Here is a 17,054-nt window from a genome sequence, read left to right on the forward strand (position 1 = left end):
TATTCCACTACACCGCTGAGGTTAAGGGACTTACCGAGTTCCCAAAGCCAGTAAAAGGGTGATGATAACCTATCGAGGATTTACCATATGCCAAGATCTGTGCTCCGGCTCCTTATTTGTGAGGGTCTATTTGCGTCCTCGTGTGGTCCTAGGAGGTTGATATTATACCCGTTGGAACATGAACTAATCGAGGCTGAGAGGTGAAGTACACAGGCTGAGGCGCATAACTGATGAGTGGTAACGGGATTTTGAACCTGAGTCTGTTCACACAAAGGGCTCTGTGCTCTTTTCACTGTCCCGCCCTGGAGGAAGCAGCAGTCTGATGAGAGCGCCTCCAAACCAGCGAACTTGAGTGTCAGCAGTTTTAAAACTCCCTTGGGAACAGTAAATGAATCGTAATGCAACAGCCCTTGGCAGCTGACACTTGGTCTTGCTGGCACAAAGAAAGGGGGCTTTTTGGTGGCAAGTGGCGACCTGCCAGGGTTCCAGCTGGACGGTTTCCTCTGCTTCAGTGGGTCTTGTAGGAAGAGAATAGGAGGAGAATCTGGGTCTTCACCCTCATTAGAGGCCAACTAGAGAGGCCTCCTTTCGATGTAGCAGTTCTGTCAGTGTCTGTGGAGGGTCAGCCCTGTCCCTGGGCGTCCCAAGCTAGGGTGGGAGGGTGGGTGAAATCCCCTCTGACATGCCATCTGCGCTTCCCCTGACAGACCAATGAAAAGGGCCAGGTCGTGACCAAGACGGCGCTCCTGAAGCAGATGGAGGAGCTGATCGAGGAGCCGGGCCTCACGTGCTGCATCTGCAGGGAGGGGTACAAGTTCCAGGTACAGCTACGGCCCGGGCTGCGCTGCTGGCGCCCCTCTCCCGCACGCCTCTTGTTCTTACATTGGCCAGAGCCAAGGTGTGCGTCCTGGCCACTGTCCCCTTCAAAGGCAGGAAGGCACACTGATCCGGACGTTAGTCTTCCATCGTCATCGTTGTTGACAACAGCCACTCATTGAATTCCTTCTGTGCTAAGCCCCGAGCCCAGAGCTCTATGTCACCTGCGTCATTTTATCTTGAAACTTGTAAAAATCCCCAGTTTGTGGATGAGAGAACAAAAAAGTCACGGGTCAGAGCCTGAATTCTAGCCCAGGCCCCTCTGATTCCAGACCAGGGGCTTTTGAAAACACCCCATGCTGCTTCCGTTCAGAACCCCTGTGGAGATCAGGCTCCCCCAAACTGGGTTTATGCCTGAGAGGAGCAGAGCACCAAGTGACCTGTTTGCTCCCCTCAGGGCCTAAAAGGGGTTCCCTTGCTCTTCAGCTTGAATGTGCTGCTTAGCACCCACCCGGTTACTGAAGGGTAGGTAGTCTGGGCCACAAGCCTGGGAAGTCCTGCTGTCACACAGGCCCTTTGCAGCTGCCTGATAAGTTTTGAAAAGCAAGGGACTTAAACAGGCACTTAATTCTTCGTGTCCAGACAAAGGAAGCCAGCAGAAAAGACAGTTTCGGCTCATCTTCCTGCCTGTCCACAGAGCATCTACTTTATTTTGGTTCCTCCTTGCACTCCTTTCACGAGGGCTGTGCCCAGCCATGTGCTTCACCCAGAACCTGGGGTGCTGAGCATCACCCCTCCTTCTGGGTTATCTTCTCCTAGGAAGGGAGACACTCGGTTCTCCCCTGTTCTGCCTCACCTCCTTCCAGAGCCTTCTCGGAGCTGGTCCTCACCTCTCCTCTTTGTGTTGTCTTGGCAGCCCACGAAGGTTCTGGGCATTTACACCTTCACCAAGCGGGTGGCCTTGGAGGAGATGGAGAACAAGCCCCGGAAACAGCAGGGCTACAGCACCGTGTCCCACTTCAACATTGTGCACTACGACTGCCACCTGGCCGCCGTCAGGTAGGCCCTGGCCTGCAGCCTGGCTCCCTCCCCTGAGCTGCAGCTCTAGACCTGTTCCTTCAGAGAAGGCAGTGTGCCCAAGGCCCTGCAGGGGGTGGGCCGCGACCCTGAAGGGTTAATGCTGCCCCCCAGTCTCTGGGGAATAGAGTGTTCTACCTTAAACCATGTGCGCCCAGCAGCCATTCCTGCCATGTAACACGTGGCTTTTGGCCCAGGACTGGGGAAAGCAGTCGTACTTACCTGGAGCAGGGAGGCTGGCATTGACCATATCAGGGTTACAGGTGGCTACTTCTCTGTAGGGTCGGGAGCATGGGCCAGCTCCCTTCCTTAGTGTTAGCAAACCCTTCTCCACCTGCGCGCGCCCGGGCGCCTGGTTACCAAATTAATCCCAGCAGTCATTTGTCCCTGCTCTCGTCGCAATCCAGGCTGGCTCGAGGCCGGGAAGAGTGGGAAAGCGCTGCCCTCCAGAATGCCAACACTAAGTGCAATGGTCTCCTCCCGGTCTGGGGACCCCACGTTCCCGAATCAGCGTTTGCCACTTGCTTGGCCAGGTGAGTGTTGAGCATCTTGCACAGTAGGAAAGAGGGGATTCCCAGGGATGGGGGGAGATGAGCTCTCAGCCCAGCCCATGGCGACACCATTTCTTACCACTTTCATTGGGAACCCACGCCTCTCTGCTGAGAGGGACTATTCAGGACAGAGAGGACCTCTGCTGGGAGAAACCTGCACCCTCAGCGTCCGGTGCGCCAGGTAGAACTCCTAGCTATTTCTCTCCTCTGTTGATCTAAGGACGTAAGACATGGGACTTGGTCCTCGAGGCCAAAATTCCCCAGAGTTCGCTTCTGCAGTGTGTGCATTTCAGGTTTTCATAATAAAAGAAATATCTTAGTGGCATGGGGGATATCGGGCTCCTCTCAAGGCTTCCCTTGTCCTCAAAGCCGCAGTAGAGTAGCTCAAGCTCTGCGAGGTCCTCGCCTCTGACTGATGCCTATGGACTGGTGCTCCACCCCCAGTCCTTGTTGTTAAAGCTCAGGGATGAAAAGGTACTTACCATAAAACAGGTACCTGGGAATAATAACGATGAAAGTAATAATAGGCAACATATTGAAACGCTTACCGTGTGTTGTTATTATATACGCTACAGATGAAAAAAATGAGGCACCAAGATGAACTTACTTGAGGTCACACAATAAGAGGCATAATTGGATGGTAACATAAACTGACACAGAAAAAACTTGTATTTGGAGGTTGAGGAGATGATTGTTAGGAATAGATTTCCTCGTCAGTCAGAACGGGTCAGTTACCTTTCTTCTTCCAAAATGGACTTCTAGACGTGGCCACTATATGGCCACTGACATTGGTCCATCAAGAAATGGGGCCCCCAAACTGGTGGGTTCTCCTCGAAGCTTGGAGAGCAAGCACCGCATTCAGTCACAGCAGAAATGAAAATGTCCTGTGCTCACGTCTTCCCGCCAGCCCCGGTCCTTGTCCCCGACTCTTCCTTTCATTCCTCTGTCCATTTGTGTGACTTCGCAGCCATCGGGGGAGGGGGTGCCGAGGGGGCTCTGCCTTCCCACCTGGGTTGTCGCCAGGGCACCTGCGTCCATTTCAGCATTTGCTCTGCTCCTCCCCAGGCACAACACGTACCTCCAGGAGTGTACGGGCCAGCGGGAGCCCACGTACCAGCTGAACATCCACGACATCAAGCTGCTCTTCCTGCGCTTCGCCATGGAGCAGTCGTTCAGCGCGGACACCGGTGGGGGCGGCCGGGAGAGCAACATCCACCTGATCCCGTACATCGTTCACACTGTGCTTTACGTCCTGAACACGTCAGTGTCTCGCTGGCCCAGCAAGCTCTCCCACTTTCCCATATCTGCCCTAGTTAGTTCCGGAGCACAGGTCTGACCTAAGGCAGCCTTTACGGAAGTAGGAGCGTTCTCCTGGGGCTTTTAGGGGACTTCCTTTCCCAAACTGTCCCATCTCCCATCATGGGCAGCCATGGGCTGCCTTCTGGGACTGACCTCCAGCCAGAGGGGAGCAGGAACTGGGGGAAGCCAGACCATCGAAGCTTCTCCTTCGATGGAGCCTGTGCCTCTGCTTGCAGGACTCTGTCCTTCTGGAGAGAGGGGGGCTGTGGTCGGGGCCGCACAGTCACTGTCAAGGCCACACGAGGTGTTACAGGTCAGGGTTTCACATCTAGTGGAGGCGGCAGAACCAGGGACCCATTTCATAAATGGAAACTGGACTTGCTATCCGTGTGTTCTCTCCAGTGAGGAATGATTCTGGCAAGTGTGAGGGGAACGGGAGTGTTGAAGATTATCTGGGAAAGTCAACTGAGAAGGAAGGCAGCCAGGAAGAAAATAGATTTGTATTTTTGTCTGTATGTATGTTATGGAATAGTTAGGTTGATATCTAAAAGTGTAATTTTAAGGAAGCACTTAGAGAAGAAGATTCTTTCATTCCAGCCCAGATTTTAAGAGCAAATGAAGAGATTTCATATACTTAAGCTCTTAGACTTGATTTAAATGGTTTCATCCTTTTAGGCCCCATCTTCTGGCTCGAGTCTTACAGATCTATTGGGCAGAGAGTTGCCAGGCTGTTGAAAGGCCATGTGCAGTCCACCCAAGCAGCTGCAGTTCAGTTTCGGCAACAGGACAATCTGTCTCTTGCCCTCCTGATCTTCTCTCTTCGCCAGTGTTATCTTCAGCTTCCCTCCCATTTCCTTACGAGTTAAAAGGTTGAGCTCCAGACCGCAGGCTTCCTTGTTAAAACGAGGCCCGGGCGGGTCTCCATCGGTACATTACATCATGTGCTAAACTGTTTAGACTGTTAGAAGAAACACTTGCATTGCTGACAGCACAAACAATCCCACCCACCAAACTGCATCAGGCCTGAGCAGCGCTCATTACGTGACCGAGCCCTTGGTGTTGCAGAGACATGTTCCTTCTCAGCAGCTGCGAGGTGGAGTGGACTGCCCCGTTCTCCAGGGAGGAAAGCAGACCCACAGAGGCAGCGTGACACCCAGCAGAGCAGAGCAGAGCTGGACTTCAGGTGTCACTCTTGCTCAGGTGCCAGGCACTTTCAGTCCTGCTCAAGTTTCCTAGTTGGCAGCGTCATGGTTATCTTGGTCAGTTAGAGGCTGACCTGGAAGCTGCATGGAGAACAGCTGCACTGTTTCCCATCCACAGACTGCTTCCCTAGGTGGTCGCAGGGGGCTGGGCGAGGTGCTTTTGGTGGGCCTGTCGTGTGCGAAGGCAGCTGGGTCACACCCTGGGCCCCAGCGACGTTGAGCAGGGCCTGTGATGGCGGAGGGCCTCTGATGCCCAGCTCTGGAAAATCAAAATGAATGTGTTCATGTGTTCCATTGATGCCTTCCTTCAGGGAGCAGAAGGATGCAGGGTGTCCTCGCACTGTCCCCTCCTGTTGTTACACAGTCCAGTGTCTGGCAGTGCCATCTGCAGACCTGGTAACTTTGATTCTTGTGGCTACAAGTGCTGTGTGTGTTTCTTTTCCACCACAGAATCAGGATGGGGCACAAGCAGTCTTGGCCTGAGCGTACCATCCAGGTTAGAAGGCGAGTGTGAGGCCAGAAACATCTGATCTGGAGGAACCCCAGTGCTTCCAGTGCCAACTCACCGACCACTTGTCAGACTTTGTCGTGGAGGGAGGATAGTGAACGCCGGGTGGGCGGTGGAGCCAGGCGGCCTGGGGTCAAAGCCCAGCTCTTTCACTCCCCAGCGGGTGACTTTCTTGGGCAAGATCTTTCTCTGTTCTGTAGTTTCCTGTTCTGTGAGGTGGAGGTGTTGCTGGTGCCTGTCTCAGTGTTATTGTGAGGATTAGAGGAGCTGATCACATGGAGCTAGCTCTCAGAACGGTGCCTGGCATTCAAGTTGATGATCGCCATTATTACAGTTCAGGCGAGAGTGAAACCAGGAAGCAGTGCTTGTCTGGGAGAAGCTGTTCTGATGAAGGACAGAGGACACAGACACAGGAAAGCAGACAAGACAGTGAGCCAAAGAAAGAACCGGATGTGGATGTAGTGTGACAGCTTAGCTATGAAGGGACTGCGCAGAGGGAGGGAGAATGCGGGCCATGGGCTCCGAGTCAGGGATGCTGGATTCACATCGACTCCATCCCTTACTGGCTTGGTGACTGGGCAGATCACATCACTTCTCTGGGCTTCAGGTAAAGGGGTACAAAGGTGCTGCCGTCATCTTCCTGAGGTGTGAGGACACTGAAGTGGAGTGTTGTGAAGGTGCCCACACACACACATGGCGCTCAGGCCAGTAGTTGTTTGGAATTGTGTCGGAGCTGAGCTGGGGGGTGGGAAGATGGGGGGCGAGGAAGATGGCACCAGGAAGGGCTCAGACGGGAAGCAGGAGCACTTGGAGGGGAGGCGGGCAGGGTGGTCAAGGATGGGGGGAACGTTTCGTGACCCAAGTGTTCCAACACCCTCAAGACGAGAAATTGGGCAAACCCTCCTCCCGCTTGCTGCTGGTCCCCGGCTTCTACCTGGTCTCATCACGCCCCTTTGGTTCTAGAACCCGAGCGACTTCCCGCGAGGAGAAGAACCTCCAGGGCTTCTTGGAACAGCCCAAGGAGAAGTGGGTGGAGAGTGCCTTTGAAGTGGACGGGCCCCACTATTTCACGGTCCTGGCCCTCCACATCCTGCCCCCCGAGAGGTGGAGAGCCACGCGTGTGGAAATCCTGCGGAGGCTGCTGGTGACCGCTCAGGCCCGGGCAGTGGCTCCAGGGGGAGCCACCAGGTCAGTACCCGCTTCAGGAAGCCATGCCCTGTGGTGTGGTGCCCACATTGTGTGCCCAGTGTGTGCAAACACTGCCTCGCAGTGTGTGTGTGCTCAGGGAAGGTGCGCTTGTTTGACTCGGCCCCTGGCCCTGATCCTTGTCAGTCACCACACGATGAGTCTAGGCCTGAACCTGGCAGGTGCGTGGCCACCTCTGGGTCCGCTGTTTAGCCACTGAGAAGGCAGAGCCAGGCTTACCTGTGTGGAGAACGTAAGAGGCAGCTAGCCAGGCCCAGCGTGAGAAGGGGTGTTCGGGCCGGCAGGAGCTAAGACGGGCGACGGGGTTCCTGGTGTGCCGGTGTGGGCCTAAACTAGGAAAGCCCCTGTGTGGTGCGGTTGGGGGTTTTCCTTCCTGATCTCTAAAAGCTCGTCGCCTCCCTCCTGGGTCCCATTCCTGTCTGGTCTGTGCCACGTTCCATGAGCCGCTCTTCCTCCTCTCTGTTCATGTGAAGACCCCCCCCAGAGAAGCAGGTGGTCTTTGTTGTCATGACCTTGTCTGTGATTAGAGCCAGATGGGAGGGGCCTTGAGAGAAAATCTGCCAACACCAAGAAGTCCTTTGAGATGACCACACGGACTGCCACTCTCGGTGCCTCCTGGGCTCCACAGCAGGGGCGGGTCTGTCAGCTTGCTTCCGCCACGAGGGAGGTCGGCCTCACTTCTAGAAGGTCTGTCCTTGGGAGTCTGCTTTCCCCAGGCCCGGAGGAAACGCTCTGCACACTTGTGGGCCAGCAGGGAGCCGGGGAGGAGCTTCCAGGCCCCTGACAGTGGCAGACCAGGTGGAAAGAGCCGTGTGCAGGCACACCTGGTAGCTTTACCTCCATTGGCCCTGATTTATCTAGCTTTTCTGGTCGCAGGCACCTCACACCCCCAGGGGGACCAGGCTGGAGCTGGACTGTTGACTCAGGCCAGTATCAGCTTCTTTGTGTAGAGTAGGAGGGGGCGAGTCTTGTTAGATTCCTATCTAACTCCTGCCCCCATTCCAGACATACTGCTTTGCATGGGTCCCAGGAGGCCGAAGCGTTAATAGTTAACTAGCTGCTAGAATCGTAAGCTAAGTTTGATATCACGGTGTTGATAAGCCAGGCTGGCCTGCTTCCACAGCCCAGGAAGTGGCTGTGTACTGGGCACAGGCTCTCGGTGGCAGGTGTGAAATCTGAGCCCACAGGAGCTGTTTTGCTTTCAGTTAGGAGACTGGAATTCATTACTGTCCCAGGCAGGTAAGGAAAAGCCAATTTGGTCGCAGCTTAATCAGGAAATCCAGTGTGTGCTACACTCATGAGTTGCTGTTTTCTCTAGCAGTTTAGTCACCTTTACTAATTAGCCTTAAATAATTAAGTTTGGCAGGGTCGTTCAAGATTCCTGCTTGCCAAGGCAAAACAGCCACAGAGAAGGACCACACTGGGTGTGGCGTGGGGGCTTGAGCAGATGCCCCTGAAACAGACTGGAGTGGGTGCTGGTGGCAGCACGGTATTGAGACACCCTCTGAGGAGAGCCCATGGCTGGAAGGACATTAAAGGGCGGCATCCTGCTGGCTGGGGCAGTGTCCCTGGTGCAGGCTCTGTCCTGAGTCCCGTACATCATGGGCTGGGAAGTTACCTCCCCTTTGCTTTACACTCGGGGAAAAAAGGGCCCTCTGCCACGCAGAAACTTGCAGGTAGTTAAGCCTGGGGCTTTCTTAGGCTTCTGTCAGCCTGATCTGTTACCTTGTTTGCTGAGAAATGGACTCTTATCCACATCCCCAGACCCACCTCACTGTCATTTTCACTTTAGGCCACGACATTCCCACGCGTGGCAGGCGGGAGAGCATGGATGCTTTGGAGGGTGTTGGGTACAGGAAGCATATTTAACAGATGGAATTCTCTCATCTTATTATTTTACTTTTCTTTTGTTAAGGAGTTTACTTTACTGAACGCAGGTGTGGATGGCCTGCCCAAGCTACTCAGTCCTCCCCGTGAGGCCTATGCAGCATAGTTTTAGCTTCTATAATAAGTAATATATGCTTGTCTTATTTTTATGATTCTTACACACACACACACACACACACACACACACACACACACAATCCTAGCCCCTTCAGTTATGGGCTCTATTCCAGTGTGTTCCGAGGCGTAGAATCTCCATGACAAGGGTTCATCTTGCCTTTACTTCCTCCATTTGTGAAGGCAGTTCGCAAAAATACCTCTTGCAGACTCGGGTGGTAGAAACTGAATTCTAGCCCCAAGATGTCACCCCTGTGCAGAAGGGAGCCCATGTTTCACAGTGGCCCCGCCTGCTGTAACCGTGCCTCACACCAGGAGTGTCTGCCGAGGAGGCAGTGGACACTGTGGCTGGCAGCCCTCAGCTTTGCAAGGTCTCTAATCCTCAGCGGCATCATGGGATTAAGTATAGGCGATACTGGGTAGAAGCCACAGGGCGTGGTGAGCAGCTCGGGGATTATCCCTGCATTGGGAGGTGTCGGGTGGTTGCATCCTCCATCCTGGACGTTACCATTTCCCAACACCACTTTTCCACAGGTTGCTGCTTTTCAACACAGCACGTGGCTGACAGATTGCTGTATTTGTGCGGGTTTAGTTCTGCTGGCTGTAAAAATTCTCCCGGTGGGAATGTGAGACTGGGTAGAACCTTGTTTCATCTTCATGTATTAGGTCTCATCGAGTCTGTGAGCTCGCGTGGGGGCCAAACACGGGAACACGCGAGTCCTTGGCCTCTAAGGCAGGCAGTCGCCTTTTGGTGGCCGTGTCACAACTTAGGTCTCCCTTGTTCTAGTTTATCCTGATTTGGAAGAGAGTCAGTATTCAAGATGAGTAGTTCATGGAACGTTTTCGTAGTAAATAAACCACTGGGCCCCAGGGCTTCAGAGGTTCTTGCCCAGCACTGCTTTTTTTTCCGACAAGATGGACAAGTGGCTGCAACTGAGTGATGCACCGGTTACTGTGACTCTTCCCTTGGTCCCCAAATGCTGTGCTCTGTCCTGGGAGTTTCCTTCCAGGGCCTGCAGGGACATGGGATTTGATCTTTTCCAGGCTGACAGACAAGGCCGTGAAGGACTACTCTGCGTATCGCTCTTCCCTTCTCTTCTGGGCCCTCGTCGATCTCATTTACAACATGTTTAAGGTGAGGACGCCCTCCGTGGCTCGGCGGGTTTCTGCAAGGGTGTGAACTCTCTGTGCTGCTGGCTCTGACCCTGCCTCGGCCCTGGTGGCTGCTGCTCTACTGGCCCCTCTTGAGAAGCAAACTACCAACAGAGAAGGGTTTCACACCGGCGCAGACCCGAGGTGTCTGCTCAGCCCTGTCGCATGGCCTCGGCCTGCTGCCGAACCGCAGCTGCAGGAAGCCCTTGGTTCGCCCTTGTCCCTCTGTTCCATAAACGTCATTGCCCCATGTGAGTGCCTTACTCCAGCACAGCTTACAGTAGGATGGTCCTCTGCCTGGCAGGAATCAGAGGGCTTGGGGTGGTTTCTCTCGTAACCTGAATGAAACCGCTAGATCACAGCATCAGGACAATTCCCTTTTCTCTGGGAAATGCAGATGTGAAGCGTGTAGGGAGGAAAGAACATATGGGGTCCAGTGACACTGTAAAAAAGGGGCTGTAAGAAAACACCCCCAGGAACCGTGGGTGTACATGGAGGGCAATCCTTTCCACGGGGCTCGAGTGGCTGCTGACTCGGGCATTAAATCGTCCTCCCGGGCCTATCTCCTGTTCTCGTAGAAGGTGCCTACCAGCAACACGGAGGGAGGCTGGTCCTGCTCTCTGGCGGAGTACATCCGCCACAATGACATGCCCATCTGCGAAGCTGCCGACAAAGCCCTGAAGACCTTCCAGGAGGAGTTCATGCCGGTGGAGACCTTCTCGGAGTTCCTCGACGTGGCTGGTCAGTGTCAAGGTTTTACCTTTCAAAGGGCTTCTGCGGCAAAACCCGTGTCACTCTCAGTGGGGCTGGCCATAGCTTTTATCTTCACATACCACTAGAAACCCGGGTGAGAAGCAGCCCGTGGGCCACCAGATGACCCAGGAAGAGAGGTAAAGACGAGCCGCTGGTGACAAGAGCGGCAGCCGTGACATGCGTTGGGCTCTTTGTAGCTGCCAGACGTGTGCTGCTCATTCTGCATCTTCCTAGTGCACAGGCCACCCCGTGGAGGTGGGGACTGTGGTTGTCCCCACTTTACAGACAGGGTAACCGAGGCTCTGGAGATTCAGTGAGCTTCCCGCGGGGCCTCGCTGGAAAATGGGCAGAGCCCCTTGTTGGTTTCTGGCTTTTGACGACAGTTCAGAGAAGGAACACGGAGCTTGCCTGTCTTCAGCTGCCCCTGGGGACGTGGGAGATTGCAGCGCTGGTTCTGAAAATAATGGTAACCATCAGGTCAGAGCAGACAGCCTCTCTGATGGTCAGAAGAGGGCCACCCCTTGAGCTGTTGTGTGAGCCATCCTCAGCCCCTCATCCTGCAGCAAGTACAAATGACGTCCGTTGTTCTCACCTGTGTACAGATTCCTTATACAACAAGTTTGTCACTGTAATTGCAAACACATTACAAATTGTTCGGATTTTACACCCAAGCATCAGGTGACCCGTGGGGGAGGTGACTTGGGCCGATGCCTGGGAACACCCACCCGGGACCAGAAGTGCAGTGCCCTCGCGGGTTGTGGGCGTAGTTGCTGTACAGCCCCTGTCACTGCCATCCCTCCAGGGTAGGGCTCCCAGGGCCAAGGCCGAGGGGGACCACCCCTGCCGCGCTCTGTTGTGGGCTTGTTTTATCCCCCCTGATGTTCACTGTGGGGATGTTGTGACGTGTGAAGAAGCAAGGGAGAAAGGAAAGCCTCCACTGACGTTTTCCTGTTTGTCTTTATCTCTGCGAACTAAACCCTCAGAGGTCTGGAGTGTTGCTCCATGTGAATTCTTCTTTCTTCCCAGCTCGGCGCCAGCCACTGGAGTTTCCCCCAAAGCCCTGGGGCTTCCGGTTGGACCGTCCTTGGCGGTGGCCTCGGTGGAAGGCTGCACTGGGATTTGCCTTTGTCAGCCTGGTGCCTCCCCCGTATCCGGCGCCCCGGGTTAGCCCCAGGGCTCCCCGCAGTTTCTTCATTCACGTCACTAGATGCTCACACGTACTTCTTTTCAGCCTAGACATTTTCAGCCTAGACGTTTTACCTTGGCCATTCTCCTTTCTTTCTTCCCAGGAAGTGATCCCTGAGTGACAGCAGGCAGCCATGCACTCCTGTCACTCCAGGGTCCAGGGTCAGTGTGAATGTGAGACTCTGAGTAAGGTAGAGAAGGCTCTGAGAAGGAGGTGTGCTGGGCAGGGACGATGTTCGCTTCAGTTCAGGGCTTTGCATCAGCCCGGGAGCTGGTGGCAGCGCCCGCCTTGTTGCAGGGGAGAGTGACAGCCCTCCAACGGGGAGCCTGTGTGGCCTTCACTCCAAGGTCAGGTTTCATAGCACGACTTTATTACTTTGGTTAGCATAGTAGAAAATTTCAGAATATTAGACATACCCTATTTGAATGCAAGGACAAAAACATCTTCTAAAACCAGCATTGATGATTTGGTGCCATTCTGCCCTCTATGAGTGCAGACGCTGGGAGAGGAGTTCAGTTTGCACAGTGCTGGGCCATGGGGTGAATAACTCCACGTTTGTTAAATGTGAGCGCCCTGATGGGTGGGGGCCGGGCGGGGGCTACAGGGGACCTGATGCTGATGGAGCACCTCTGTGCACTGGGCACTTTCTTGCACATGGCCTAATTTAATCCCCCCAGTGATGAAACAAGGGCTTCTCGTGGTCCCCATTTGATAGTTGAAGAAACAGAGCTCCTGAGTGTGAGCAGCCAGCTTAAGGCCCCAGAGGCTGGAGCTCAGATGAGCCCGGCGTCCTGCTGCCTTCTCTGCTGCTCCAGCCCTCGAGGGCACTGCTGTTACCCTTTCTTCAGTCCACGTCCCTTTGAGGAGGTGCTGAGGGCTGTGGACACTCTCCCTCCAGGCTGTGGACACACCTCCCCCACTTGATGCACTCAGTTTTGGGGGACCTGCAGACCCCCTGCAGTGGTCCATGGACCCTGTGTGGGAAGATTGTGCAGTCAGCCTGTTACTGTAACACCTTCAAACAGACAGCAGCACCTGGTTTCAGAGCAGGCCTCCTTACAGAACAAGAGTGTTTGCTTGGTGACTATCTCCCCAGTCACCGCTGATCTTCCAGGGAGCAGCTGTCAGAACTTGTTGGAGTACAGTGTGTTCTCTTCGTGGACGTGGCAGCCGTGACTCAGTGGGGCTGGGGGCGATGCATTCCTGCTCCTGACCAGCCTCTGCCTCTGCTTTTCAGGTCTGTTATCAGAGATCACGGACCCCGAGAGCTTCCTGAAGGACCTGTTGAACTCAGTCCCCTGACCAGCCCACAGAGCCGCGCCGACAGAGAAGCTGGCTTGCCTGCCACCCCTCTGTTCTCCATCCTGTGCGTTGGTTCCCCCCAAGGATGCTGCCACACCCCTCCTCCCCCTCCCCTCCCTCACCTCCTCTTGGAGTGGCTTGGGCTTTTTAGGCTCCCCGTTTTATCTGTGTGTGGTGCGCTAGCTATGAAGTTGTCTGTGACCCAAGCCGTCGAAGGACCTGTACATACCTAGGAGCCATGAGTTGCCCCAGCCAACTTAATACTTGAGTGTGCACATCTTGAGAAATAAACGAATGACTTAATACCCATTGAAAAAGAAGGTGTTGACTGCTGCTTAAACCCATCCTAAGCGACACGGGCCAACTGCCTTTTCCTTGGCTGCCCAGCCCTTTCCGGTGTAGCACAGAAAGACTGACGTGTCCGAATCACTGCGTCTGGGCCTCTTGTCGGCACCAACTGGAGCCTGTCTGTTTGCAGCCAGCAAGTTGGGGCACCGCATTTGATGAATATGATCTTCCCTAAAGCAAACTCCGTGGCCTCTCCTAATTTTTTTGGCCTTGAGAGCTGGAACCCAGAGACACGTGGAGCCCAATCGTTTTCCAGTCCGCCAACGGCAGGCTGGGTGCAGTAGGGCGCCGGTCTTTCTGCAGCAGAGGCGTTGGATGTTGGCCCGCCAGCCATGACTCGGGACTCCTTTGGCGACTTCTTGTTAGGAGAGGGCCTCGGGCAGACTTAGGATCAGAATGATGAGTAGCTGCCCTTCACCGAGCACCTTCTCTCTGCCAGGCCCAGTGTGTTTGTTGTCATTTCTAGTCTTTCTGACATCCCTACAGGAAGGGGCCCACGAGCTGCCTGGCCAGCAGCTGCCAGAGCTGCAGCTTTGTGCCTCTGAAGCTGTGTCTTCAACCCCTGGCTTCTGTCCCAGGGGCCTTGAGACCTGCTTTCCCAGGTTCGTGGGCAGTGGCCCTCCAGCTGGTGAAGCAGCAAGACTCCTAAGAGCCTCCCCAGATTTTAGGGCAAGGCTGGTCCAGATGGCCTCTTGGGGAGGAAGAGCTCACCAGGGCCCGTCTGTGACGCTCTGCGGACTGCTCCGAGTGACAGCCTCCCCTATTTTAATGTCCAGTGTATGTGGCTCAATCCTCAGGCCAGACCACGTGGGACAGGAAGTGCCTCTGGGCCCCTTTGGAAGACTTCCACAGCCAGGACTTGGGTGTCCCTTTCCCAGAGCTCGCAAGCAGGCGTGAGTGTCGTGCCTGGGGCTTAGCCAGAGAGACAAAGGCAGCTTGTTGCAAGAGCCCAGCTGGCAGCCCTGGCAGTCGAGTGTGTGTGTTCATGTGCGCGAGTGCACGTTGGTGTCGGTGCTGGGCACGGGGGCTTCTGAGGGCCTGGCTTGGCTTGAGGAGAGGGCACAGCATCGCCTGGGTCATGTCCGGTGCTCGCTGTGCTCAAACCCCAGCACCACTGCCTCTCGTGTCTGCAGCCTCCTCACCTGTAAATGGGAACATCATGTCTATGGGGTAGGGTGGTTGTCAGGTTCACATGCGCGTATTTGCCTGCCATGTTGTAAGGGAACAGCTGCTCTTCGTAATGAATTCACTTTCAGTCTACAAGACTTTGCCTTTTTCTTTACCGAAGCTGCATGCCTCAGGTGAGGTTCAGACGTGTCCGGTGAAGGAGGATGAAGGACCTTGGCCTTAGGGACCCTGACTTTGCACACGGAACACAGCACGTTCCTTCCCTCTGGCGTGTGCATCGTCTCCTGCCTGGTGGTCTCCCCCAGACCACTGCAGCCACAGTCAGTGTGCGGAATCCCTATTATGTAACATCCTGGCAGGGAATAAACTGGGGCGGCTTCCTCTGCGAGCGGAGGGAAGTGCCAGTGTGAACAGGATTATACCTGCTTACCAGGTGTTGGCTTGTGTGACACCGTCACAGGCTGAGCCGTGTTTGAAGCGACACCTCGGGGCACCAACCGTTGATATGGCGCCTTCGGAAGTTGAGCCGCTGCCTGCCAAGCTGGAGTCACCAAAGCTTGTGACAAGGTGTTGACTTGCTTTTTTTCTCTGCCCTTCATCTTTTTATTTCTTGCAAAGGCCTCAGAGAAATTTGGCCCCAACCCAAGTGCATTAAGCCTCTTGTTTTCACGGTCACAGCTTTCCCCGGTGTCACCGGTGCTTCCCAGTGACTGCCACAGTCCCAGACAGACTGCTGACATGGCCACTGAGGTCTGCGACAGGTCCCAGGCCGGTGCCTGAGGCAGAGCATGGGCAGGAGTGGGAACTGGTCTAGGAAGGGAGCCCTGCCTCCTGAGCCCAGGGCTCATCACAGCAGCCTGGGCTGAAGGGCACCAGGCAAAACCCAGTCAGTCCTTCCCGTCCCAAGCCCACGCTGGGCTATTTGCTTCTTGGGTCCCTGTCTTTCTCAACAGGCAACCCCAGCTGCAGAATAAAGATGATTCCAGACCGAATTATGCCTCATGGTGGCTACAAATTTTAAGCCCCAGAAGTCTGTTCAGCTACCAAGCTAGAGCTGCTCCACTGCTGAAACTTCTGGTGTTCCTCATTTGGTCTCACGTCTTTTCTGGTACTCAGCTTCCCGAGTTCAGTACTCTGTTAGGGGTGAAATAGAGGCGAGGTGGCCCCTTCCTCACAAGGCTCCCCTCTCCGCTCCCGGCCCCCCAGTTATGTTTGCTGAGACACCAAGGGCTGCATTAGGTTCTTTGTATTTAATTCTCTCATCAACCCTACAAGTGAGGTGGTGGTGTTCACACCTTACAGATGAGGAAACAGCCCCAGAGGATGCGGCTTGCCTGCTGGGAGGCAGGCACTGGCGGGTGTCGACTCCACGTCTCCACTCCCCCACGCCCACTCGTGCACGCACGTCTTCAGCGTCTGCGTGGTGTCAGGTGCCACGCTGGATGCCAAGGGGACAGCGGTGTGTCCACGGTCTGTCCTCGTGAGCTTAGATTCCTGGGAGGGGTGACAGGCAGTAAACGAGGAAAGACGGGGCTGGAAGGTAGGTTCCAGGGCAGAGGGGCTGTGGTCGCCATGCCGTTTTCCATCTGGGCGTCAGGTCAGTCCACCTGCAGGTCTGATCTGCTCGTGACAGGTTCTCACGTCCAGTTGTGAAGGGCGTCCTGGGGGTCGTTCTGCAGACTCGGGTGTGCAGCTATTAACAGTATGTGTTTGGGCTCTGGCAGTTACTAGTGCTTCAGCCGGGTGAGCCGTTTGCGGGGCTGGGGACAAGCTCGAAAGGGAGGTTCACTCTGCTTTCTGGCTTCACAGCATAGCCCGGCTCTGGCCACTTGTCACCACTCTGCACCCGGGTCCTAGGAGCCTGCGGGAGCCTGCCCATGGTCCCCCTGCTTCCTCTCTGGCCCCTGTAATCCCTTCTCTTTCAAGCACCCATGGCAGTAATCTAAAAATGCCATTCAGATGGTGGCTCCCCTACTCAAGCTCTTCCAGTTCGTGCCTTCTCCCTTAGAATGGAGTCTCGCTCCCTGCGCAGCCTCCAGACCCCGTGTAGTTGGACGAATCGCCCAGCCTTGGCCTCGTTTGCTCCGTCTCCCTCCCACTGCGCCACACACTCCCTGCTGTGCCCTCACACCTCCCAGACTTTGCACGTGCTCTCCCTTCACCTGCAGCTATTTGCGTGCTCATCCCCTCCCTCTGTTCAGGCCGCTGCTCTGTCAGAGATGCTCCCTGACCGCTGATCAAAGAGAGTGGTGCCCACCTCTGCCCGCTTATTCTGTGAATACGCTGAGATCGGCTTGCTGGCTTATGTACTTGTTGATGGCTTATCTCCCTAAGCTCCGTACCACTAGTGACTTGCACTGTTTCCTGCTGTGTCTCCAGTGCCTAGAGCAGCGCTTGCTCCATGGTGGGCACTCAGTAAAGATGTGTTAGTGGATGATGGCCGCGTGCTAGGATCTGCTCGGCAACAGTCAGGGTCAGCTGTGCTCATAGCCCTCTGGGAAATTCTGGATGGTGGCTGGTGAATC

The 17,054-nt window shown here is 55.0% G+C and overlaps 1 protein-coding gene across 1 annotated transcript in view; it reads left to right on the forward strand.

Annotated features, from left to right (window-relative positions):
* The window catches only part of UBR4 (ubiquitin protein ligase E3 component n-recognin 4), a 127,554-nt gene extending 114,184 nt beyond the window's left edge, over positions 1 to 13,370 (forward strand). The window contains exons 99-106 of the mRNA XM_019654843.1: positions 708 to 821; positions 1,733 to 1,875; positions 2,301 to 2,426; positions 3,510 to 3,704; positions 6,417 to 6,641; positions 9,705 to 9,795; positions 10,391 to 10,553; positions 12,989 to 13,370. Of these exons, the coding sequence (XP_019510388.1) occupies positions 708 to 821; positions 1,733 to 1,875; positions 2,301 to 2,426; positions 3,510 to 3,704; positions 6,417 to 6,641; positions 9,705 to 9,795; positions 10,391 to 10,553; positions 12,989 to 13,053 (1,122 nt within the window). The 3' untranslated portion in view covers positions 13,054 to 13,370. The remainder of the gene's footprint in view (positions 1 to 707; positions 822 to 1,732; positions 1,876 to 2,300; positions 2,427 to 3,509; positions 3,705 to 6,416; positions 6,642 to 9,704; positions 9,796 to 10,390; positions 10,554 to 12,988) is intronic.
* The last annotated feature ends 3,684 nt before the right edge of the window (positions 13,371 to 17,054 follow it).

Source organism: Hipposideros armiger, unplaced genomic scaffold (genome assembly GCF_001890085.2).
Source record: "Hipposideros armiger isolate ML-2016 unplaced genomic scaffold, ASM189008v1 scaffold_232, whole genome shotgun sequence".
NCBI lineage: Eukaryota > Metazoa > Chordata > Mammalia > Chiroptera > Hipposideridae > Hipposideros > Hipposideros armiger.